This window comes from Alosa sapidissima, chromosome 14, assembly GCF_018492685.1.
Source record: "Alosa sapidissima isolate fAloSap1 chromosome 14, fAloSap1.pri, whole genome shotgun sequence".
In the NCBI taxonomy this organism is placed as follows: domain Eukaryota; kingdom Metazoa; phylum Chordata; class Actinopteri; order Clupeiformes; family Clupeidae; genus Alosa; species Alosa sapidissima.
The window spans coordinates 25,594,625-25,614,624 of NC_055970.1; the positions used below are offsets into that span (position 1 = coordinate 25,594,625).

General features: G+C 43.1%; 1 protein-coding gene across 2 annotated transcripts in view; it reads right to left on the reverse strand.

Annotated features, from left to right (window-relative positions):
- Positions 1 to 20,000, reverse strand: part of jakmip1 (janus kinase and microtubule interacting protein 1) — a 30,967-nt gene that overhangs the window by 5,805 nt on the left and 5,162 nt on the right. Inside the window, exons 3-14 of one of the 2 annotated variants that reach the window (XM_042061986.1) lie at positions 15,864 to 16,121; positions 14,861 to 15,103; positions 13,966 to 14,145; positions 9,786 to 9,902; positions 9,212 to 9,358; positions 8,092 to 8,244; positions 7,183 to 7,242; positions 5,585 to 5,704; positions 4,489 to 4,614; positions 3,989 to 4,072; positions 1,763 to 1,825; positions 1,263 to 1,361 (exon numbers count right to left, since the gene is read on the reverse strand). In XM_042061986.1, the coding sequence (XP_041917920.1) occupies positions 1,263 to 1,361; positions 1,763 to 1,825; positions 3,989 to 4,072; positions 4,489 to 4,614; positions 5,585 to 5,704; positions 7,183 to 7,242; positions 8,092 to 8,244; positions 9,212 to 9,358; positions 9,786 to 9,902; positions 13,966 to 14,145; positions 14,861 to 15,103; positions 15,864 to 16,121 (1,650 nt within the window). Of the gene's footprint in view, positions 1 to 1,262; positions 1,362 to 1,762; positions 1,841 to 3,988; positions 4,073 to 4,488; positions 4,615 to 5,584; positions 5,705 to 7,182; positions 7,243 to 8,091; positions 8,245 to 9,211; positions 9,359 to 9,785; positions 9,903 to 13,965; positions 14,146 to 14,860; positions 15,104 to 15,863; positions 16,122 to 20,000 lie in introns of both variants that reach the window. The other variant, XM_042061985.1, reaches the window with a different exon arrangement.

Consider the following 20,000-nt stretch of genomic DNA (forward strand, 5'->3'; position numbering starts at 1 on the left):
GGTTAGATAAAGAGAATAAAATCCATCACATTGCCTATGGTGTACAGAGATGCATTGGGTGTTTGAATGTTGAATGGACACACAGATGAAAAATGAGTGTGTGTGTGAGGTGTTGAGGTGTGGATATAAAAAATGAGACTTAATTGAAAACTTAATAGAAAAATCAAAACACAAACCCAGTCAAAAACCCAAAGTCCAACAGAAACACTGATAAGACTCATGCAGGGGGATTAAGCAGCTGGACTCAGGGTGCAGTGGAGTCTAGAGTAGAGCATGTTTAGTTATCACCTCACACTCTAGAGAACTCATTACATATGACATCTGTGTTTTGGTGTTTGAAGGATTAACATTGTTGTATATTCCAAGTCATTATCCCGATGTGTGTGTGTGTGTGTTTTTCATACCTCAGTCATGCAGGATAAGAAGATGCATGCATACACACTCATGTACGTGCACACAAACTCCCACATATGCATACAAACACTCATATGTGCACATACGCACACACACACACACTTCACAAACACAGAGACAATGCATGAATAAATGGAGGAATTGAAATCAAATACATTTTATTGCATTCAAACTCAAATAAAATGTCTTAAACTTCATAACTGTACATCTCAATGTAAAAAATAATAATTTTAATAATGACAGACTTAAGGGCTGGGGGACAACAGAACACAGACACATAGACAAGTGCAAATGAGGTGTGTGTGTGTGTATGTGTGTGTGGAGGGGGGGGGACTGTGCATTATATACATGCAAGGCTTCATATAGTGGACAATATACAGTGCATCACATCCAGGTGTGTGTGTGTGTGTGTGTGTGTGTGTGTGTGTGTAGACCAGTTATGAACACATTTTCAAAAAAGGACTTATGTGATGAGTATTGCTGAGATGTTCACTGCTTGTGGGATAGGGAAAGCCTTCACTGGAGATCTCCTTTAAGTGTGAGTGTTGCCTGATGCATCCCTCTTTATGTACATTTGTATGTGTGTTGCTATATGTAAACAGGTCACATTAACATGTCTCTATATACACATATAAATGTGTAATGTATGAATGGATGTGTGTGTATGTGTGTTTCCATATGTAAACATATCATGCTTACATACATCTGTATATAAAAATATATGTGTAATGCATGTGTGTGTGTTATTGAATGTAGACGGCGTGTTTGGCCTGCCGGTGCGTGTCCCCTCCACGTGACGGTGGCAGGGCAGATGGTGGTTGCTGCGGTAACAGGAAGGAGTCTCTTACTTCGAGCTCGAGGACTCGGAACTCCAGCAGCTCATTCTGATCGTGAGAGTCCTGCACCTCCGACCGCAGACGCAGCTCCGCCTGCTCCAGCTGCGTGATCTGAGACAGATGGAGAGAGCGAGTGAGAGAGAGAACGAGAGAGGAAAGAGAGACAGACAGGAAGAGAGGAAATGATAGAAGGACAGGAAGAGAGGGTGTGTAATGCATAGCATCAAACATTAATGTAGCGTTGAGCTTTATTGTGTCCTTTATCACACATTAATGTAGTGTTGAGTTTTATTGTGTGTCCTTTCTAACAGCTCACAGATCATATGACCATGGTCCTTTCACTTATGCCAGTAAATAACCTTTGACCTATGACCAGTTGTAGGTGGGGCCACTTTAGTTGCATGCTTACCGGTAATTACACTGAACTAATATTTGAGGCAGCATGAAGCAAACACACACACACACACACACACACACACACACACACACACACACACACACAGTCTACGTACCTTCTCTCGGAGCTCCTGGTTTGTTCTGATGAGGTTCTGCTTCTCTTCCACCCACTTAGCATCCTGCATCACACACACCTGATTAATCATATACACACACACACACACACCTCAGTGATCTCTCTCATACACACACACACACACACACACACACACACACACACACACACACACACACACACACACACACACACACACACACACACACACACACACACACACCTCCTCTCTTTCCACTGTAGTGTCTCACTCACTCTCACCCATACACACACTAACACACACACACACTTAAGTTGAGAATATAACACCATTCATACTGGTGTCTAAATAACTTCATAGAAAAATAATAGACTATACTCATAAGGCACACAACTTATACACGCATAGCTTTAATACACACACACAACTTATACACGCATAGTCTTAATACACACACACAACTTATACACGCATAGTCTTAATACACACACACACATCTCATACGCACATAGTCTCAATACACACAAAACACACAAGCATGCATCAAGACTAATTTACACACACACACATGCAAATGGACCACACAAGCATGCATCAAGACTAATTTAGACACACACATGCAAATGGACAGAAGACAGGGCTTTGCTTTGACTTTTATTGAACAAACAGCAGAATCCATTACCAGTTTTACAAGAAGTGAAGTCACAAGAGAATACATGCAAATCAAAACAAACAGAAACAGCCAACCAATGGAAGGAGGAGCTGGTCATTGGTAGACATGCAAGGACAGACATTCAGGAAGCTGAGTGGAGAAAAGCTTTGAGCAACAGAAAGACAAACTGATGCGCCTTTTTAAATGATTGGTGTGCATGCAGGACTGTGGTGTGACTGTGTGTGAAACTACATAACCCAAACCGAGAACTGTAACAGACCAAATACACCAAATAGCATTTTTCTCCTAGGACGTCTGCTCATAGGACAGCATTGACAGTGTACTCATAATTCAATATAACTTGAAAGATCAAGTGTGATTGTCATCATGAAATGATTCTCTTTGCCTGGTATTAGTACACTTGCCTACATTCATATGCAGGTCCTCAGAAAAAAATACTCTGCATAGTGCTTAGGATATCTTTATAAATTAGTCTTTTTTATGTAGTGCTTAGGATATCTTAGAAATTAGTCTTCTTAATTCCTTAACTTAACACATGTGCACGTGTGTGTGTTTGTGTATGTGTGTCTTTAATGTGTCTTAAATTAAAGTAAAAGTATGTGAGTGCTTGAAATTACAAATTTTTTAACTTTGATCTAATGCAGTTAGCTAATCATAAAGGTTGCAATTAATCGTCCAGCTTGCAACTCTGTCCCAATGCTTATATATGTATGGCATCCTCCTTGTGTGACTGGCAGTGAAGCTCACATAATAGGAGTGTTGCTCCTCATGCACTATACATGATCACCAATCAGAACCAACCTAAATTAAAGTTTTGAACTGTATCAAAGTATTGAACTGTAGCTTGACTTTCAAAAATTAAATTGCAAATAAAATCACAATTGCAATATCTGTCAGAAAAATCGCAATTAGTTCTTTTCGCCATATTGTGCAGCCCTAATGAAATGTCACTGTTTTGCTTTAGTATATATTAGCGTGTAGTGTTGATGCAGGGTGGATTAAAAGTGATCGAGGGTGGTTTGGATGCGGGGTGGTTTGGTTGTGGGGTGGTTTGGATGCAGGGTGGTTTGGTTGTGGGGTGGTTTGGATGCAGGGTGGTTTGGATGCAGGGTGGTTTGGTTGTGGGGTGGTTTGGTTGTGGAGTGGTTTGGATGCAGGGTGGTTTGGTTGTGGGGTGGTTTGGATGCAGGGTGGTTTGGATGCGGGGTGGTTTGGATGCAGGGTGGTTTGGTTGTGGGGTGGTTTGGTTGTGGGGTGGTTTGGATGCAGGGTGGTTTGGATACGGGGTGGTTTGGTTGTGGAGTGGTTTGGTTGTGGGGTGGTTTGGATGCAGGGTGCGTGCACCATATTAAGAGCACTTGGAACGCAGCACCAGATGAGTGGGCGGAGCATGAGTAAAACACAGCCAGGGCCTTGCGGGATTGGCCAGCGTAGCTGTGACATCACATAGTGAGGCTTCGGCACACCCTGTCAGCATAGCGCCAGCACAGGCCCCCCGCCACCAGACAGACAAGCAGCACAACCAATAAGAGTGGAGCCAGGACGCCCCGTTCCCCGCCCTTTCTCTGCGTTACCTGCCCCTTCTCGGCCAGGCTGCGCTCCAGGTCCACGATCCGCGCCTGACAAGCGGTCAGCTCCGCCTGCAGCTGCTCCCGCGTCTGATGGACACACAGCACAGCCAATCAGACAGGCGCAGGGAGAGCTCACAGCCAATCAGAGACGCAGACATGTAACCATCACATGTAACCATCACATCAATCAGGACAGTCATCAGGGCACACATCATCAGAATAGTAAAAACACACAGATAGAAATTGGAGTGCAAGTGTACACACACACACACATTCACACACACTCACACATTCACACACACACACACATTCACACACACACACACACACACACACACACACACACACACACACACACACACACACACACACAAACACCCCAGTGCCTCTATGGATCCAGGGGGCAGTGGCCTCATGTACGCAAGCAAATGGTGTGAGGACATACACACACACACACACACACACACACACACACACACGCAAACACAAGCACACAGACTTACCCTACAATGTCTCTCTGGATCTAGTGGGCCGGTGGTCTCTTGTAGGAGGGCGTAAGCTCGCTGTAGAGCCTGGTATTCACGAGTCAGCTGACGGAAACGTAGCTCCGCCTCCTCCCTGCAGAAAGTCTGACCAATCACAAACAAGAGGTAAGCACTCTTTACAGATAAGCACCCCGAAGACATAAACATTCTGACACAATCATTCTAACTGAGCTGCATTTTCAATTTTGCCAACAGTTTAAATACACACTCTCTCTGGCACTACATTATAGAAATTGCCAACAGTTTAAATACACACACATACGCTGACACTGACACAACTGGTCTAACTGAGTTGAGATTTCCAACTATATTCCTGTGCTTTAAACTAAACTGAATATAAATAAATAAAAAAAAAAAATACAGAGTTAGGCGGGGTTTACACTGACAAGAGTTTTCCCCTCCAGGCGCTCAAATTCAATTGTTTCCCTTTGGAAAGGCGCAACTGACCATTGCAACGCGCCTCGTGTTTATAAAAAGCGGGGCACAATCAGAAAAAAAGGCGGGCTACTAAAAACATGAGACGCTGAAAATTAAAAATAGTTCAACTTTTTGAGGTTGCGTTTTTTTCAACAATGGGTCGTTGCTTAGCTGCCAAGCTAAATATAATGTATCATAGCAACAACATGTACACAATCAATTTCTACCAGGCACGTTTTTTAACTCTCACTAATTTGGAATAATCACTATCTGGAGGTGAAAAAGGCGAGTCAGTGTGAACGCCCCCTTACACTGCTGCTAAACGTCAACCAGAAGGATAATCCCTCAACTCAGATGCAATAAGTCACACAGCACATGGATACTAACGCAGCAATGCAATCAGCAATAACAGAGTAGGTACATGATGTAGTGATGCTTACATGTACACACATCCAAATGCTCTTATAAATGTTTTATAAGTGTTTTATAAGTGTTTTATAAATGTTTATAAATGTATTATAGTTGTTAATAAGATGGCTCTTCCATACATACACATCCAAATGCTCTTATAAATGTTTTATAAGTGTTTTATAAACGTTTCTAAATGTGTTATAGATGTTAGTAAGACCATCCTTACATCCTCTGGATCCTCCTCTGGGGTGGCCGGGGTGTGGTCAGTGTTGAAGGAGGTGAGCGAGGAGGTTTCTGAGTCCCCAGACTCCTCATCAAATCCAAAATATGTCTCCACAACATGCTTCTGCAGCACAGAAAGAAGAGAAAGAGAGAGCAAGATAGGAGAGAAAGAGAGAGAGAGAGAGAAAGATGGAGAATATACTTGAAGATTGGTAGAATAATATATACTCTTCACAGACATATTGCGCAGGAGATTTTTTTGTCCAAGGTCATTATTTTGTCCAAGGTCATTAAGGTCATCTGGTTGGCAACAACGAGAAAGTTCATATTTAACATAAAACAATATATCACCATAACTAAAGTATAACATGACTGCATGGTAGCAGTCCAAACAAATCATCAAACTAATGCAGGTGACAAACTAAAGACACTTTATCAGAGCTACACAGAGCTATACACACACATACACACACAGGTTTGCACTGACGTGACCCTTGAATCATTAGTATTTCAAGCTTCCTTGTGTGTGTATGTGTGGGTGTGTGTGTGTGTGGTCTTACCATCATTTTTATAGGTCATCTCCTGACAGCCAGAGAAATAAAGACAAACCAGCGCACACAGACATATGAAGGACGAGAAATAGAGAATAAGCAGGAAGTATTCCGTCATCTTGAGTGTGTGTGTGCGTGCGTGTGTGCACGTGTGGAAGAAAGCGTGAGCTGGTCCAAAGCACTGAAAAGCACTAAAAAGCACTAATCTTCATCACGTCCTTCAGCATTGTGACCTTCTCAGTCATCGGCATCATCATCATCATCATCATTGTTCTTCTGCTTGAACAGTCAAACTGAAAGGTTCCAGCAACGACAACACAGCGGCGGTCAACAGACAGGTTCCTTACAGCGCCAGTCCATGTGTGTATGTGTCGAACAATAACGCACTACTGGTTTATATGGGTTTGCATGTGTGTGGAAATGAGCAAGTTTATACACAGAGTTAACTCCTCCCCCTTGGTAACATCCTCTGTGTTTTTCAACTATGAAAGCTCCACCTGGCAACGGCTCTCAATCTTTACCCCCACTCTCTTTTTCTCTCTCTCTCACACACACACACACACACAACCAGAGAGAACGAGAGAGAGAGAGGGAGAGAGGAAAAGAGAGAGAGGCCCTGAAGAGTCCCCAAGAGTCCAATTAGGTCTCATCCCCAAACACATCCTCCATCTATCTTTCCATGTCTCTCTCTCTCTCTCTCTCTCTCTCTCTCTCTCTCTCACACACACACACACACACACACACACACACACAGACACACTGCTAAACACACATACACACACACACACACACACACACACACACACACACATTGCTACACACAGTTGCTTGGTAATGCCACATCAACCAGCTGAAGCCCGCGGAGAACATAGACATACAGTGAGGGCCTACACTAAGATGAGAACATCCTGAGAGAGGGATGAAAGAACGAGGGAGGAAGAGGAAGATAGAGACAGGAGGGCAGAGAGAGGGAGAGAAGAGAGGAGAGGAAAGAGGGAGGAGGACAGAGTGAGAGATGAAGTGAGGAGGGGAGATGGAGAGGTGCGCTCACCTTGGGCACTTTCAGACCTTTCCGCTTGTTCTTCTTGTTCATCGGCAACTTCTCTCGCTCCTGAGGAGAAAGAGGAAAAACACTTGACATCAGTCACCCTAAAAAACACACACACACACACTGACAAAAGCTGTTCATGTGTCAAAAGTCTGAACAATGGTGTTTTTCATCTCAAATGAATGAACCAGTATCTAATCTATTGCTTTAAAAGAACAATGTGTGTGCTTGATTTTGTATGAATGTACAGATCAGGTGATATGTTATGAAGCTATCTAACTATAAAAAGCCAATAGGTAAATATCTATAATATGCTTTATTACATTCTATAAATAATGCCGATTCATTAAAATATTAGGACACAAGATGACTAAGTGATGAAAGGAGGAGAAGAAGGAGGGAGAGAAAAGAAGGAGAGAGAAGAGCTTGGAGGTGTGCCCTCATGCAATCACTCCTAACGATGTAAACAAACTAATTAACCTCACAGCATGAAAAAGCTAATCAGCTAACAAGTAATTACTCAACTGGTGCAATTATGCATCAATGTCAAATGAAGACAAAAATCACACACTCTAACAGACATCCTTTGTACACAAATCAGTTTGTTAACCGAGATCTCAAAATAAACTAAAAGATTGAGATTGGGCAAAAAAAAAAAAACAGTCCATAACAAACGCAAGACGAGACCAACACACACACACACACACACACACACACACACACACAGACACAGATACACACACACCAGTACACACACTTTTTCAAAATGTACCACTATAATGTTGAGACATTTTGCCAGCACAGACAATAAGACGTTTTTTAGTTGTAGTTTCCTTCACTGTGAATAACTCATGCCTATCGCACACAGTTGTAAGACAGACGCGCTGCAAGAGTGTAGCCATAGCAACCCACCTGCAGCTCCTCGATGAATCTGCGCTGCTCCGTCACCTGGAGACGCAGAAACTCCACCTCCTGCTGTTCATGGGCGTGGCTTAGGTCTGTTAGCGAACTGGGCCGTCTTAAAGCGGCATGCTGGGAGTTTGACTGCTGTGATGAGTTCTCCTTCTGAGAGCGAGAGAAACACAGAGTAGATATGGGCTCTGTGGTGCAGTACTGGGAACAGCATATGGGCTCTGTGGTGCAGTACTGGGAACAGCATATGGGCTCTGTGGTGCAGTACTGGGAACAGCATATGGGCTCTGTGGTGCAGTACTGGGAAAAGCATATGGGCTCTGTGGTGCAGTACTGGGAAAAGCATATGGGCTCTGTGGTGCAGTACTGGGAAAAGCATATGGGCTCTGTGGTGCAGTACTGGGAACAGCATATGGGGTCTGTGGTGCAGTACTGGGAACAGCATATGGGGTCTGTGGTGCAGTACTGGGAACAGCATATGGGGTCTGTGCACAAGTCGGCAAACCAGTTTCCTGTTCATTGACATGGCTGTCAACAAGCACCTGAAGATACAGTAAGTGCTTTAGTTGTACCAAAACGTAAGAAATACCATGTGCATGAGTCTTGCTGTAATGTCCATGGGCAGCTCTAAGGCTTCAAAGTTGTTATAAAAGCAATTTTAGCTTCCACCAATTTTTCTAAAAATGCTAGCCTATGTAAAGTGGCTGCACAAAATAAGGAGGGAAGGTGAGCACACATTTTGATACAACTGAATTACTCCTATTCAGGTGCTTGTTAACAGCCATGTCAAAGAACAAGAAACTGGTTTGCCGACTTCAAGTAAGCTAGTGCACAAAGCCCATAGCGTCTGATTGTGTGTGTAATGTATGTACTGTATGTTGTATTTGTTATGTGTTACCATGTTTCAGTGTATGTGTGTGTGTTTGTGTGTATTAACTTTTTGGCCTATACATCTGAGAGAGAGTGTGTTTGTGTTTGTGTGTGTGTGCATTTGTACGTGCGTGTGTGTGTGCGTGTGTGTGTGTGCGTGTGTGTGTGCGTGTGTGTGTGTGTGCGTGTGTGTGTGCGTGTGCGTGTGTGTGTGTGTGTGTGTGTGTGCGTGTGTGTGTGTGTGTCTCACCAGCTCAGCGTTCTCTCTGCTCAGGTTATTCAGCTTGTCCTCCATGCGCTGCAGACTCTGCAGCAGATCATCATTCTTCTTACTCATCCGCCTGTTCTTCTCCAGAAGGGGCTTCATCTGCCCATCCGCCTCACGCACCCGCTTCAGCTGAGGCACACACACACAGAGAGAGAGAGAGAGAGAGAGAGAGAGAGAGAGAGAGAGAGAGAGAGAGAGTGTAAGATGGGATGGTAAAGGAGGATGGGAGAAAAACAACAATGCGAGAAGAGAACAGGCAGCCAGAAAGAAAGACGGACAGACAGACAGACAGACAGACAGACAAACAGACAAAAAGACAGACAGAAAGATTGCACAGAAAGCCTTGGGACAGGTGGGAATATCAGTAGTCTGAGTGTGCTAGTGGAGCAGCTAGGTGATGCTGATGGATGGGACTGTCAAGGCCATGGCTGGGAGCCCTACAATCAAATATCTAGCCCTCCCTTGTGGCTATAATTGTCCCTTCACTAGACACATGTGCTTGTGTGTGTGTGTGTGTGTGTGTGTATGTGTGTGTGTGTGTGTTTTGTGTGTGTACCAGTTCATTTCTTTCATCAGACAGCAGTGCGTTTCGGTCCTCCAGCTTTCTGATAACAGACTGCAGTTCGGCAATCTTCAGCTGAAACCGCCGAGTATCCCTCTCATCTGCACTCTCCTGAGAAAGATAGAGGGAAAGGGAGAGAGAGAGAGAGGGAGAGAGAAATCAGACAAATAAAGAAAGGTGATTGAGAGATGGGGAAAGCCAAGGCAAGGGCATCAGAGAGAGGGCAAAAAGAGAGGGATGGAGAGAGAGAGGGAGGGACAGAGAGAAGAGGAGAAGAAGGGAGGATAGAGAGGGAAGGAAGGAAGGGGAGTGAAGATTCGGTAAGGGAACATGAATCATCATGAATTCATGCATTAATTCATTCATGATTTATGCATTACTTCATGCCTTAATATCTCATGAATCATCAGGAATTGACATGAGTTCACCATATTATGTCATTCATGACCTCATCCATGAACAACATATCAACTAAAGCATGGTGGGTACATCATTATAAATTATGCTTTATTAAGCATGATCATGATGATTTTTGTTTTTCTGTCACAAATGTGGTCATCATGGTAACTATTCATGAAATTCAATTCAGTCTTATTGTACATGAATTATCATGAATTAATGCATGTAAGACTTCTTGAGTTATTAGGGCAATAATACAAGAATTCATATTATCTTATGCATGCACATCATCATTAACTAAGCATTAGCTTCTCATGTGTTCATCATATTTGTGGCCCCTCAGCTAAAGTGGTAAATAGGTCCTTCTTTAACACTGATGAATGACATGGTCATGGTATTAATAATGGCAAAACTGTGAAATTACATGATAATTAATTACATTAATTACTCATGAATTCATCATGGTTGTGGCCCCTCAACTAAAGTGGTGAATAGGTCTTACGTTAACACTGATGAATGACGTGTTAGTAATGATGGCAAAATTGTGAAATTACATTTTTGTGGCAAAATGCATGAATTCATGATAATTCATGTACAATAAGCCTGGATTGAATTCCATGAGTAGTTACCGTTATGACCACGTTTGTGACAGAAAAACAAAAATCATCATGATCATGCTTACAGTTTTTCCTCAGACGCTTTGGTGCTTTTTTCAGATCAGAATGAAAATTCTCATACCTATTAGTTCAACCTCCACAACATTTAGTCATTTGTGCACATCGTAGTAGCAATTTCCCCTTCCTCTGAAGGAGAAATTTCCTCAAACTTCCTCAAATTTCAAATGCTTTTGGGCATGTATCAGTTGCTTTCATACAATTCTCTGCTGTTTTTTAACATTATCATTTGCTTATGTCATGTCAGTCAAAATGAACTATACTTATGGATACTGAATTGTCATTCCCTATAAAACTAATAGTCTTCATTTCATTGATTGAGTCATTACATACAAAATTGTTGAACTAGTTATCAAATTCTGTCACAATGCTGTAGAATTGCAAAGAGCATACAGTAAAAATGTACGCATTCAGTGTCTTGTACTCACTTACTCCCCTAACTACAGCAATGTGTAAATTTACTGTAGTTTTCAAATGCTTTAAGTACTGTATAGTGCTGTCTGAGTCCTGACCTTTTTTTGCATTTAAAAACACTGAGAGAACTGTCATAATGAAAACATGACAAAGCCATATGACTATCTTGTTCATAAACGATGATGTCAAGACTTCTCATTTTGATGACACTGACAGTTTCATTGACATGAATACCTGCTTTTGAGGAATGGACTATCCATTTTGAGCAAGTGATGTGCTTTTGCAGGTCATCCACTAGGTTTTGCAGTTTGCACTAATTGTTTTGAGAAATGCACTAACTGCTGTGCAAATGTTTGTAAGTACTTGATTTATACTTAATAAGTAATGAAACAACCACTTATAATGAAATAATTTTCTTATTATAAACCAGTCGCTAACTATTACAAAATGCTTTGTTCATCATTTGTAAAGCATTGTTCCTATGTTAATTCTCATAAATAAAGTATTTGTACACACAGTTATAAATGTTTGTTCATAGTAAATAAGCCTATATCTAAAATATGTTTATGAATTATTGTTAATACTTAATAAATTATGCAATATACACATGCACTAATGATTAGTTAAGCCTGAGGATACATATTTTATAAACCACTTCCTAATACTATAATTCATGATTAACTCAGGGGTTACAAGTGGTTAGTTAATGATATTTTGTGAGCTTATCTAAAGTGAGGACTTTCTATGCCTTGCAACACATTTTTAAATGAGTTGTAAAGATTACATTCACATTCATTCATTTAGCAGACAAGCGACGTACACATGTCAATTAAATTAAAGGCCATTGACATAACAGTGAAAGCCGGGAATCGAACCCCCAACTTTTCAGGCTACTGCATGCTAGTCCACTACACTACCTTGGCCCAGATAGAAACCCCTACAACTATGCAAGAGTTTCTGTTTTCTTCTACTAAACACTGTTATTAAACATCTGTAAACTATTATTAAATGCTGTATTCTTCATTTGTAAAGCATTCTTGAATTTCCCCTGGGGATCAATAAAGTATCTATCTATCTATCTATCTATCTATCTATCTATCTATCTATCCATTATTCCTACATTAATTCTCATCTGTAAATCATGTTTACACACAGTTAAAAATGGTTTGTTTATAGTAAACACGTATATCTATATTATATTTTTGAATTGACTGTTGTAATACCACTGGGCAGAGGTAGTGTAGTGGATAGGGAGCCAGGTTAACATGCAGTATCCCATAAAGTTGGGGGTTCAAACCCCGGCGTCTACCAATGTGGCCTTGCCCTTTAATTTCATTGACATCTGTAAGTCGCTTTGGGTGAAAGTATCGGCTAAATGAATAAATGCAGGTGTAAACTTTATAACTCATTTGTAAATGTGTTGCAAGGCATAAAACGTCCTCACTTTAGATGAGCTCACAAAATATCATTAACTAACCACTTGTAACTCCTGAGTTAATTATTAATTATAGTATTAGGAAGTGATTTATAAAATATGTATCCTCACCCTAACTAATCATTAGTGCATGTTTATGTAACAACTGTTAAATAATGGAAATATTACTTAATCAAAAACATATTATTGCATCATTTATTAAGTATTAACAATAATGTATAAACATATTTAAGATATAGGCTTATTTACTATGAACAAACTATTTATAACTGTGTGAACAAATGCTTTACTGATGATACATTAGAAATGACTAATGATGAACAAACCATTAACTAATAAGTAACAAAGGCTTAATAAATGATGAATTGTGTGTAGTTATTATAAAGTGTTACCCATAATTCATAATGATGTACCCACCATACTTAATGCTTTAGTTGATATGTTGTTCATGCATGAGGTCATGAATGACATATGGTGAACTCATGTCAATTCGTGATGATTCATGAGATATTAAGGCATGAAGTAATGCATAAATCATGATGAATTAATGCATGAATTCATGATGATTCATGTTCCCTTACCGTAAAGTGTTACCGAAGATTCTGTCACACACACAAACACACATTTTAATACTTTGATTTGGATCTTAACACAGGGGAAGAATTTACAGATGCAAACCTTGATGAAAGTATGTTACAGGTTTAGACAGGTCTGACCAAACACAGAATGCTTTGTGCTACTCACATGTAGAGTGGCTTTTACTGCCAACTTTAAAACCGCAATAATACAAACTGCAAGCAAGAGCTTGATCACTTCCATGCTAAAGCTGCAACTTGAACTTTTCGCTGATATTCACAGCAGGTGTGGCTATGTTTGCTCCTGCAGCCATGCTGCACACACACACACACACACACACACCCATACACACACGCACACATACACACTCACACACAGACACAGACACACACACACACACACACACACACACACACACACACGTACACATACGCACACACACACACAAGTACACACACACACACACAGACACACACCCATACACACACGCACACATACACACTCACACACAGACACACACACACACACATACACACACGCTCACCTACACACATGCACACACATGCACACACACACATACACACAAGCACACACGCACATACGTACACATGCACACATATACACACAGACGCACACACACACACATACACACACGTACAGGCCCTAAAAGTGTTACCTGGTTGTTGGGGTACTCTGGACTGTCTCCGATGCAGGGTGCGACCTCTCGTTTGGGGCTGCCGTGGTTCTTCTCGGCTTCCTCCCTCTGGAGCAGGAGTCTCTTGGTCTGACCCGCCTGGACACCCAGCTCCTTCTCCAGCGTCTGCAGGACACGGTCACGACCACGCAGCTCCTCCATCTACACACACCATACACAGACACACACACACACCATACACACACACACACCATACATACACACACACACACACACACACACCATACAGACACACACACACACACCATACACACACACCATACACAGACACACACACACACACACACACACACACACACACACACACACCATACACACACACACACACACACCATACAGACACACACACACACCATACACACACACACACCATACACAGACACACACACACACACACACACACACACACACACACACACACACACACACACACACATTTGAATATTACAAATAAAAGTAGTGCATTTCTGTGTTTTGGCTCTTGATATTTGATATGAGGCCCAAACCCCTCTCACTTCTGTCTTAAAGGCTACAGAGAGCTTTTTCTGGTCTGCAGTTTGTAAATTAAAAATACATTTGAAATTGGTCTAATCTTTCCCTATCTGTCAACATTTAAACCTTTTCTCTCTTTCTGTGTCTATCTGCCTAATTCAGTCTTTCAATAGTTTCTTCTTCCTCATCATCTCTTGTCTCTTTTATGTCTCTTTCTCACCAGTCGGCGGATGTCTCTCGCTATTTCTCTTTTATGTCTCTTTCTCACCAGTCGGCGGATGTCTCTCGCTCTTTCTCTTTTATTTGTCTTTCTCACCAGTCGGCGGATGTCTCTCGCTATTTCTCTTTTATGTCTCTTTCTCACCAGTCGGCGGATGTCTCTCTCGCTCTCTCGCTTGATCCTCTGGATCTCCTCCTGGTGCTGCTGATGGGCCACTCGGAGATCGTTTGCTTTGGCCTTGTCCGCCTGCTGCACTACGGCCAGGGCCTCCTCTGCCTGTCGCCGTGCCGACCGCACCTCCTGCAGCTCCTGGGAGAGGCGGAGCTTCTCTGCCTCGTGTCCCCGCCTCACTTCCTCCCGGGCATCTTCTCTGAGCATGCTCCGTATCTGCACAGGTGGGCGGCAGTTAGGAAGTGTGTGTGCGTGTGCGTGTGCGTGTGTGTGTGTGTGTGTGTGCTGTCAGAAAATTGATTGTCTCAATGGCCACTATATGGCTAGGAACTTCTAGTCTTACTAAAACTACCACTACTACTACAACTACATTCTGATTTTAAAGGAACAAACATACTGGGCAGGCACATGGACAGACAGACAGACAGACAGACAGACATATATATATATCAGGCAGACAGACATAGAGAGGCAGACAAACAGACAGATATATAGACATGCAGACAGACAGACAGGAAGACAAACAGTCAGTCATATAAAGAGGCAGACAGACAGACAGACATATAGACAGGCAGACAGACAGACAGACAAACATATAGACATGCAGGCAGACAGGCAGACAGACAGACAGACAGACAGACATATAGACAGACAGACAGACAGACAGACATATAGACAGGCAGACAGACAGACAGACAAACATATAGACATGCAGGCAGACAGGCAGACAGACAGACAGACAGACAGACATATAGACAGACAGACAGACAGACATACAGACAGCCATATAAAGAGGCAGACAGACAGACAGACATATATAGACAGGCAGACAGACAGACAGACAGACATATGGACATGCAGACAGACAGACAGACAGACAGACAGTCAGACAGTCATATAAAGAAGCAGACAGACAGACATGAAGACACACAGTAGACAAGCAGTGAACGGATAGACAGGTGGACAGACGGTATACCTCGCTGTTGACTCCGCCTCCCTCCCTGAGGGCGTTGACCTGCGCCTGTAGCCGCTGCACCTCAGCATCACGCACCCGCGCCAGTCTGGCCAGCTCGGCCTCATGTTGCCGTGCCAACACCTCGCGGGCGGCGGCCACATCGCGCTGGCGCTCCTCGTGTAGCTTGACCCGCAGCTCCGTCATGGCCACCGAGTGCTTGTGCTGCTCGCACTCCCGCTGCGAACGCAACTCCTGGACACGCTCCCGCAACTTACACATCTGACCAGGGGGTGGACGACAGACAGAAAAGAGTACATTTACATTTAGTCATTGCTTTTATCCAAAATGACTTACAAGTGTCAATTTGTCCTCAGAGCATCTCGGGGTTAAGTACCTTGCTCAAGGGCACAATGGTGCAAGCCGGGAATTGAACCCACAACTTTTTTTCAAGCTACTGCATGCTAGCCCAGCTCCTTAGCCACTACCACCTGGCTACTACCACCTAACCGCTACCAAATGGAGGGAGGAGAGGGAAAGACGGGGAGAGAGAGAGAAAGAGAGAGAGAGAAAGAGAAATACAGTGAGAGCGAGGGAGGGAGAAAAGAAGATAGAGGGAGGAAGAGAGAGAGATTTTCTAGTTGTACAAGTTAAACAACTGCCTCCCTGAAACTAATCTAATGCCGAACACAGCCAAAATCGACGAGAGAGGGAGAGAAAGAGAGACAGAGAGAGAGAGAGAGAGAGAGAGAGAGGAGAGAGAGAGAAAAATGGGCAGATGAGAAAAGATGCAGACAAGCACAGAAACATAAAGTGACAGTGATGGGCTTTTCTTCTTCAAATTGGCCTGTATTTGGGCTGTAACTAAGACATTCAGCTGTAACAGAGGAATCTTGGCAGGTAGAGCCTATAAAGATTTAACGACCAACGTCTTAACTTAACCCAAATATGTCTGATCTGAGTCGTGAAGGGACGCCTGCCAAAGGATCCCCACAAATGAGTCAGAGGATGTTTTTACAATGAGCAGCATCACCCAGCAGCCCACGACTAAGTTAGCACAGGAAGAGAGAGAACAGGACAGCGCCACGACACATGGAATGGACTTCCTCTTCTAGCTCACATGTCTCAGAACTCCATTTACAATTCACTTCAATTCAGTTCAGTCACATTTATTATGAGCAACATGAACATGGGCTCTAGGCACTTGAGCACTGAACTAAAACACGATTGTAGGAGAAGGCATGTGGTTGTGGAGGCATCACATACGCAGAAACACACACACTCACACCCACACACATACACACACACACACACACACACACAAACACATATTCAGCTAAAATAAGAGAAGCCTGTAACCTCTTTGAAAAGTAAAGAGAACTTTGATACATCAGCACAAAACATCTAAGTGAGCGCTGGCCCTAGAGGGACCCTAGGGGCCCATTATGGAAATGGATCCATAACTGGTCATCTGTTCCATGAATAGCATCTACTGTACCATACAACAGGACACCTACACAACTCATCACTGTAGATATTAAAAGGAGACGATGTAAACGGATCACACATGTGCTGAGACAAGAACATGGCACAACAACCAAGACCCCACAACACTGAAGTGCAAGGGCACAACCCAGCCAAAAAGCCTGGCACCAGACAGCACATTCAAGAAGCCGGGCACCAGACAGCACAGCCAAGAAGCCGGGCACCAGACAGCACAGCCAAAAAGCCGGGCACCAGACAGCACAGCCAAGAAGCCGGGCACCAGACAGTGACCAAGGAGATGAAGAGTAGGAACCTAAGCAGGAAAAGGCAGCAGGAGGATGGCAGGAGGAGTGAACTGGTGTTGGCCTTCTGTGATTAAGTAAGTTATCGTAAACATGCTAATTACAAACCATTTCGTTCGAAAATTCTTACAAAAAATGTTTTTTAATACTTCAAAATAACATTTGCTAAATGAACCTTACATTTTTCAGTAGCCATAGGTGTGTATATTTGAACAAAATCTAGTTTGGTTCTTACCGGGGCTTTTACTGCCTGAAATATCCGATTTTGTTTACCACGCTCAGAGTTTAGTGCTGGGCTGGTGGGTGCTTATTTCCAACCTTTCTCAGGCACATGAACGGTTAGGCCGAGAATTGTCGTCGGCAAATCAAAATTCCACTGGAGATCCAAGCGGATTTGTACATGCAGCCTTACAACACTGTAATTTAGATAAACTTATGGTGTGGGTGCTTGCGTTTCTTTAGGAATCCGCCGTCTTGGTTTGTATAGAAATGAATATTAAGTGACACATACATGTAAGAGGTTGGACATACGTGACGGTTGGTAATATGTGACGTTCCGATAAGTAAGTAATGTCAATGTCATTGTATTCATACACTTTTATAAACAACGGCAGTTGACCAAAGTCAACAACAAAAAAACAAACAAAAGAAAACAAATATGTTACCTACTAAGTAAGCAACTTACAGGGGTCACAGGGAGGTCAGAGAGTTCATGGCCAGACCACGGCCTGTACAAGTGTGCTGTGGCACTCACAGACCCATCTTCTGCCGCATTGCTTGGGACAATACTGTGTCTGTGTGATTGATTGCAGATCACGCCTGCCACTCATGTTTTTTCAACCAACAAGTGGACAGCAACGACTGGACCGAGACCATCTGTGCTCTTGTGATGGATGACGTCATGGCAACCCTGCTATTCTGGACCAAAGCTACACACTCTTGGTCCACTACCAACATGTGTGTTCAGTTCATGCTGCAGCCAAAGCTGATGAACTCATACATAACGTCACTACATGAGTAAGTATTCAAATCGGGACAAACACATGCTCCCCCTTACATAACCAGCAAAGACGTAGACAGTCAGAATGGGCCTGCCCTCCCAGTGCACAGGGGTGTCGTGGACGGATTATGAGCTCATGGGCACCCATAAAGGCACCGCCCCCCCCCCCAGCCGCCTCAGAAAGTTGGTAACTCAGCTAAGCTAGGGGAGCATTTTTGAAAAATGACCCATTTAAATAACGATTTCGGGCGAGTTTAGTGGAAAGAAATGGGCAGATTGAGACTTACAAATATGACATAACCATCAACAATTTCAAGGCATCTTGCTGTGCAAAAAGATGCAGATTACAAAGCATGATTATCGGGGTGAAAAACATAACCCATGGTATATGATATTAAGACATATCACATAACATGACCCATGTTATTTGACTGAGGGGCCCCATTCCGATATCAGGGGTGAAGAACATAGAAGAGCATTGGGCTTCAGAGCTCCCTGAGCCCTTGGGCCTGGTAGGCCCGTTCAGTAATCCATCCCTGAGTGGCGAGTGCCCTCCTCTCCCTCACTGTGCTGTGCTGTGTACATTGTCTGATGCCGCAAGCAGTCCTAGGGGGGAATTCCAAATGTGGTTTTGCCACAAACCTGGTAAGTTCGTTCAGAGTGGTAAACCTCCTACTAGAAGAGCACTATGGCTTTGTTTTGCTTGCACGATGAAGCCAGTATTCTCCTCTTTTAGGTGTACAACGCACTCTGAAGTAACATTATCCAGGTTTGTTGTAACTAAAACCACAGACTTGGAAAGCCCCTAGGTCTCTGCTGTCATGGTTCTCTCTGGGAAGTGCAAATGTGAAGGCAACCATGCCTCATGTCAAGTGCAACTGCAGCAGGAGCGGGATCGGGAGATCCAGCAGGGAGAGCGCCTGAGACATCACACAGCATCTCTGCCACTGGACAGTAGCGCTACACTAGACCATGGGACTAGAGTGCTAACCACAATTAACACATGGTGAAATAAACCATTACTCGATTAAAAACAAAAGGGTCACTTCAAGATAACTAAATTCCAGTAAACATGGTCTTTCACACCCATGCATACGCACATGTAACTGATCCCACCTAGTGGCCATACAGTGGCATAACAACCAGAAAGACAGTACACTGCTGAATAGATATTCTCCCTGTGTGATGTGTGTACTATAAAAAATCTACTGGTATCTCCTGTACACTGTACCCAGAGATCAAAGCAGGCCACTGCATCAGTGAAACTTCCTGCTTGAAAGTACACAATGACACTCAAACACAACCAGCGAGGGAGAGAGAGAGGGAGAGAGAGAGAAAGAGAGAGAGGAGAGAGAGGAGAGAGGAGAGAGAGAG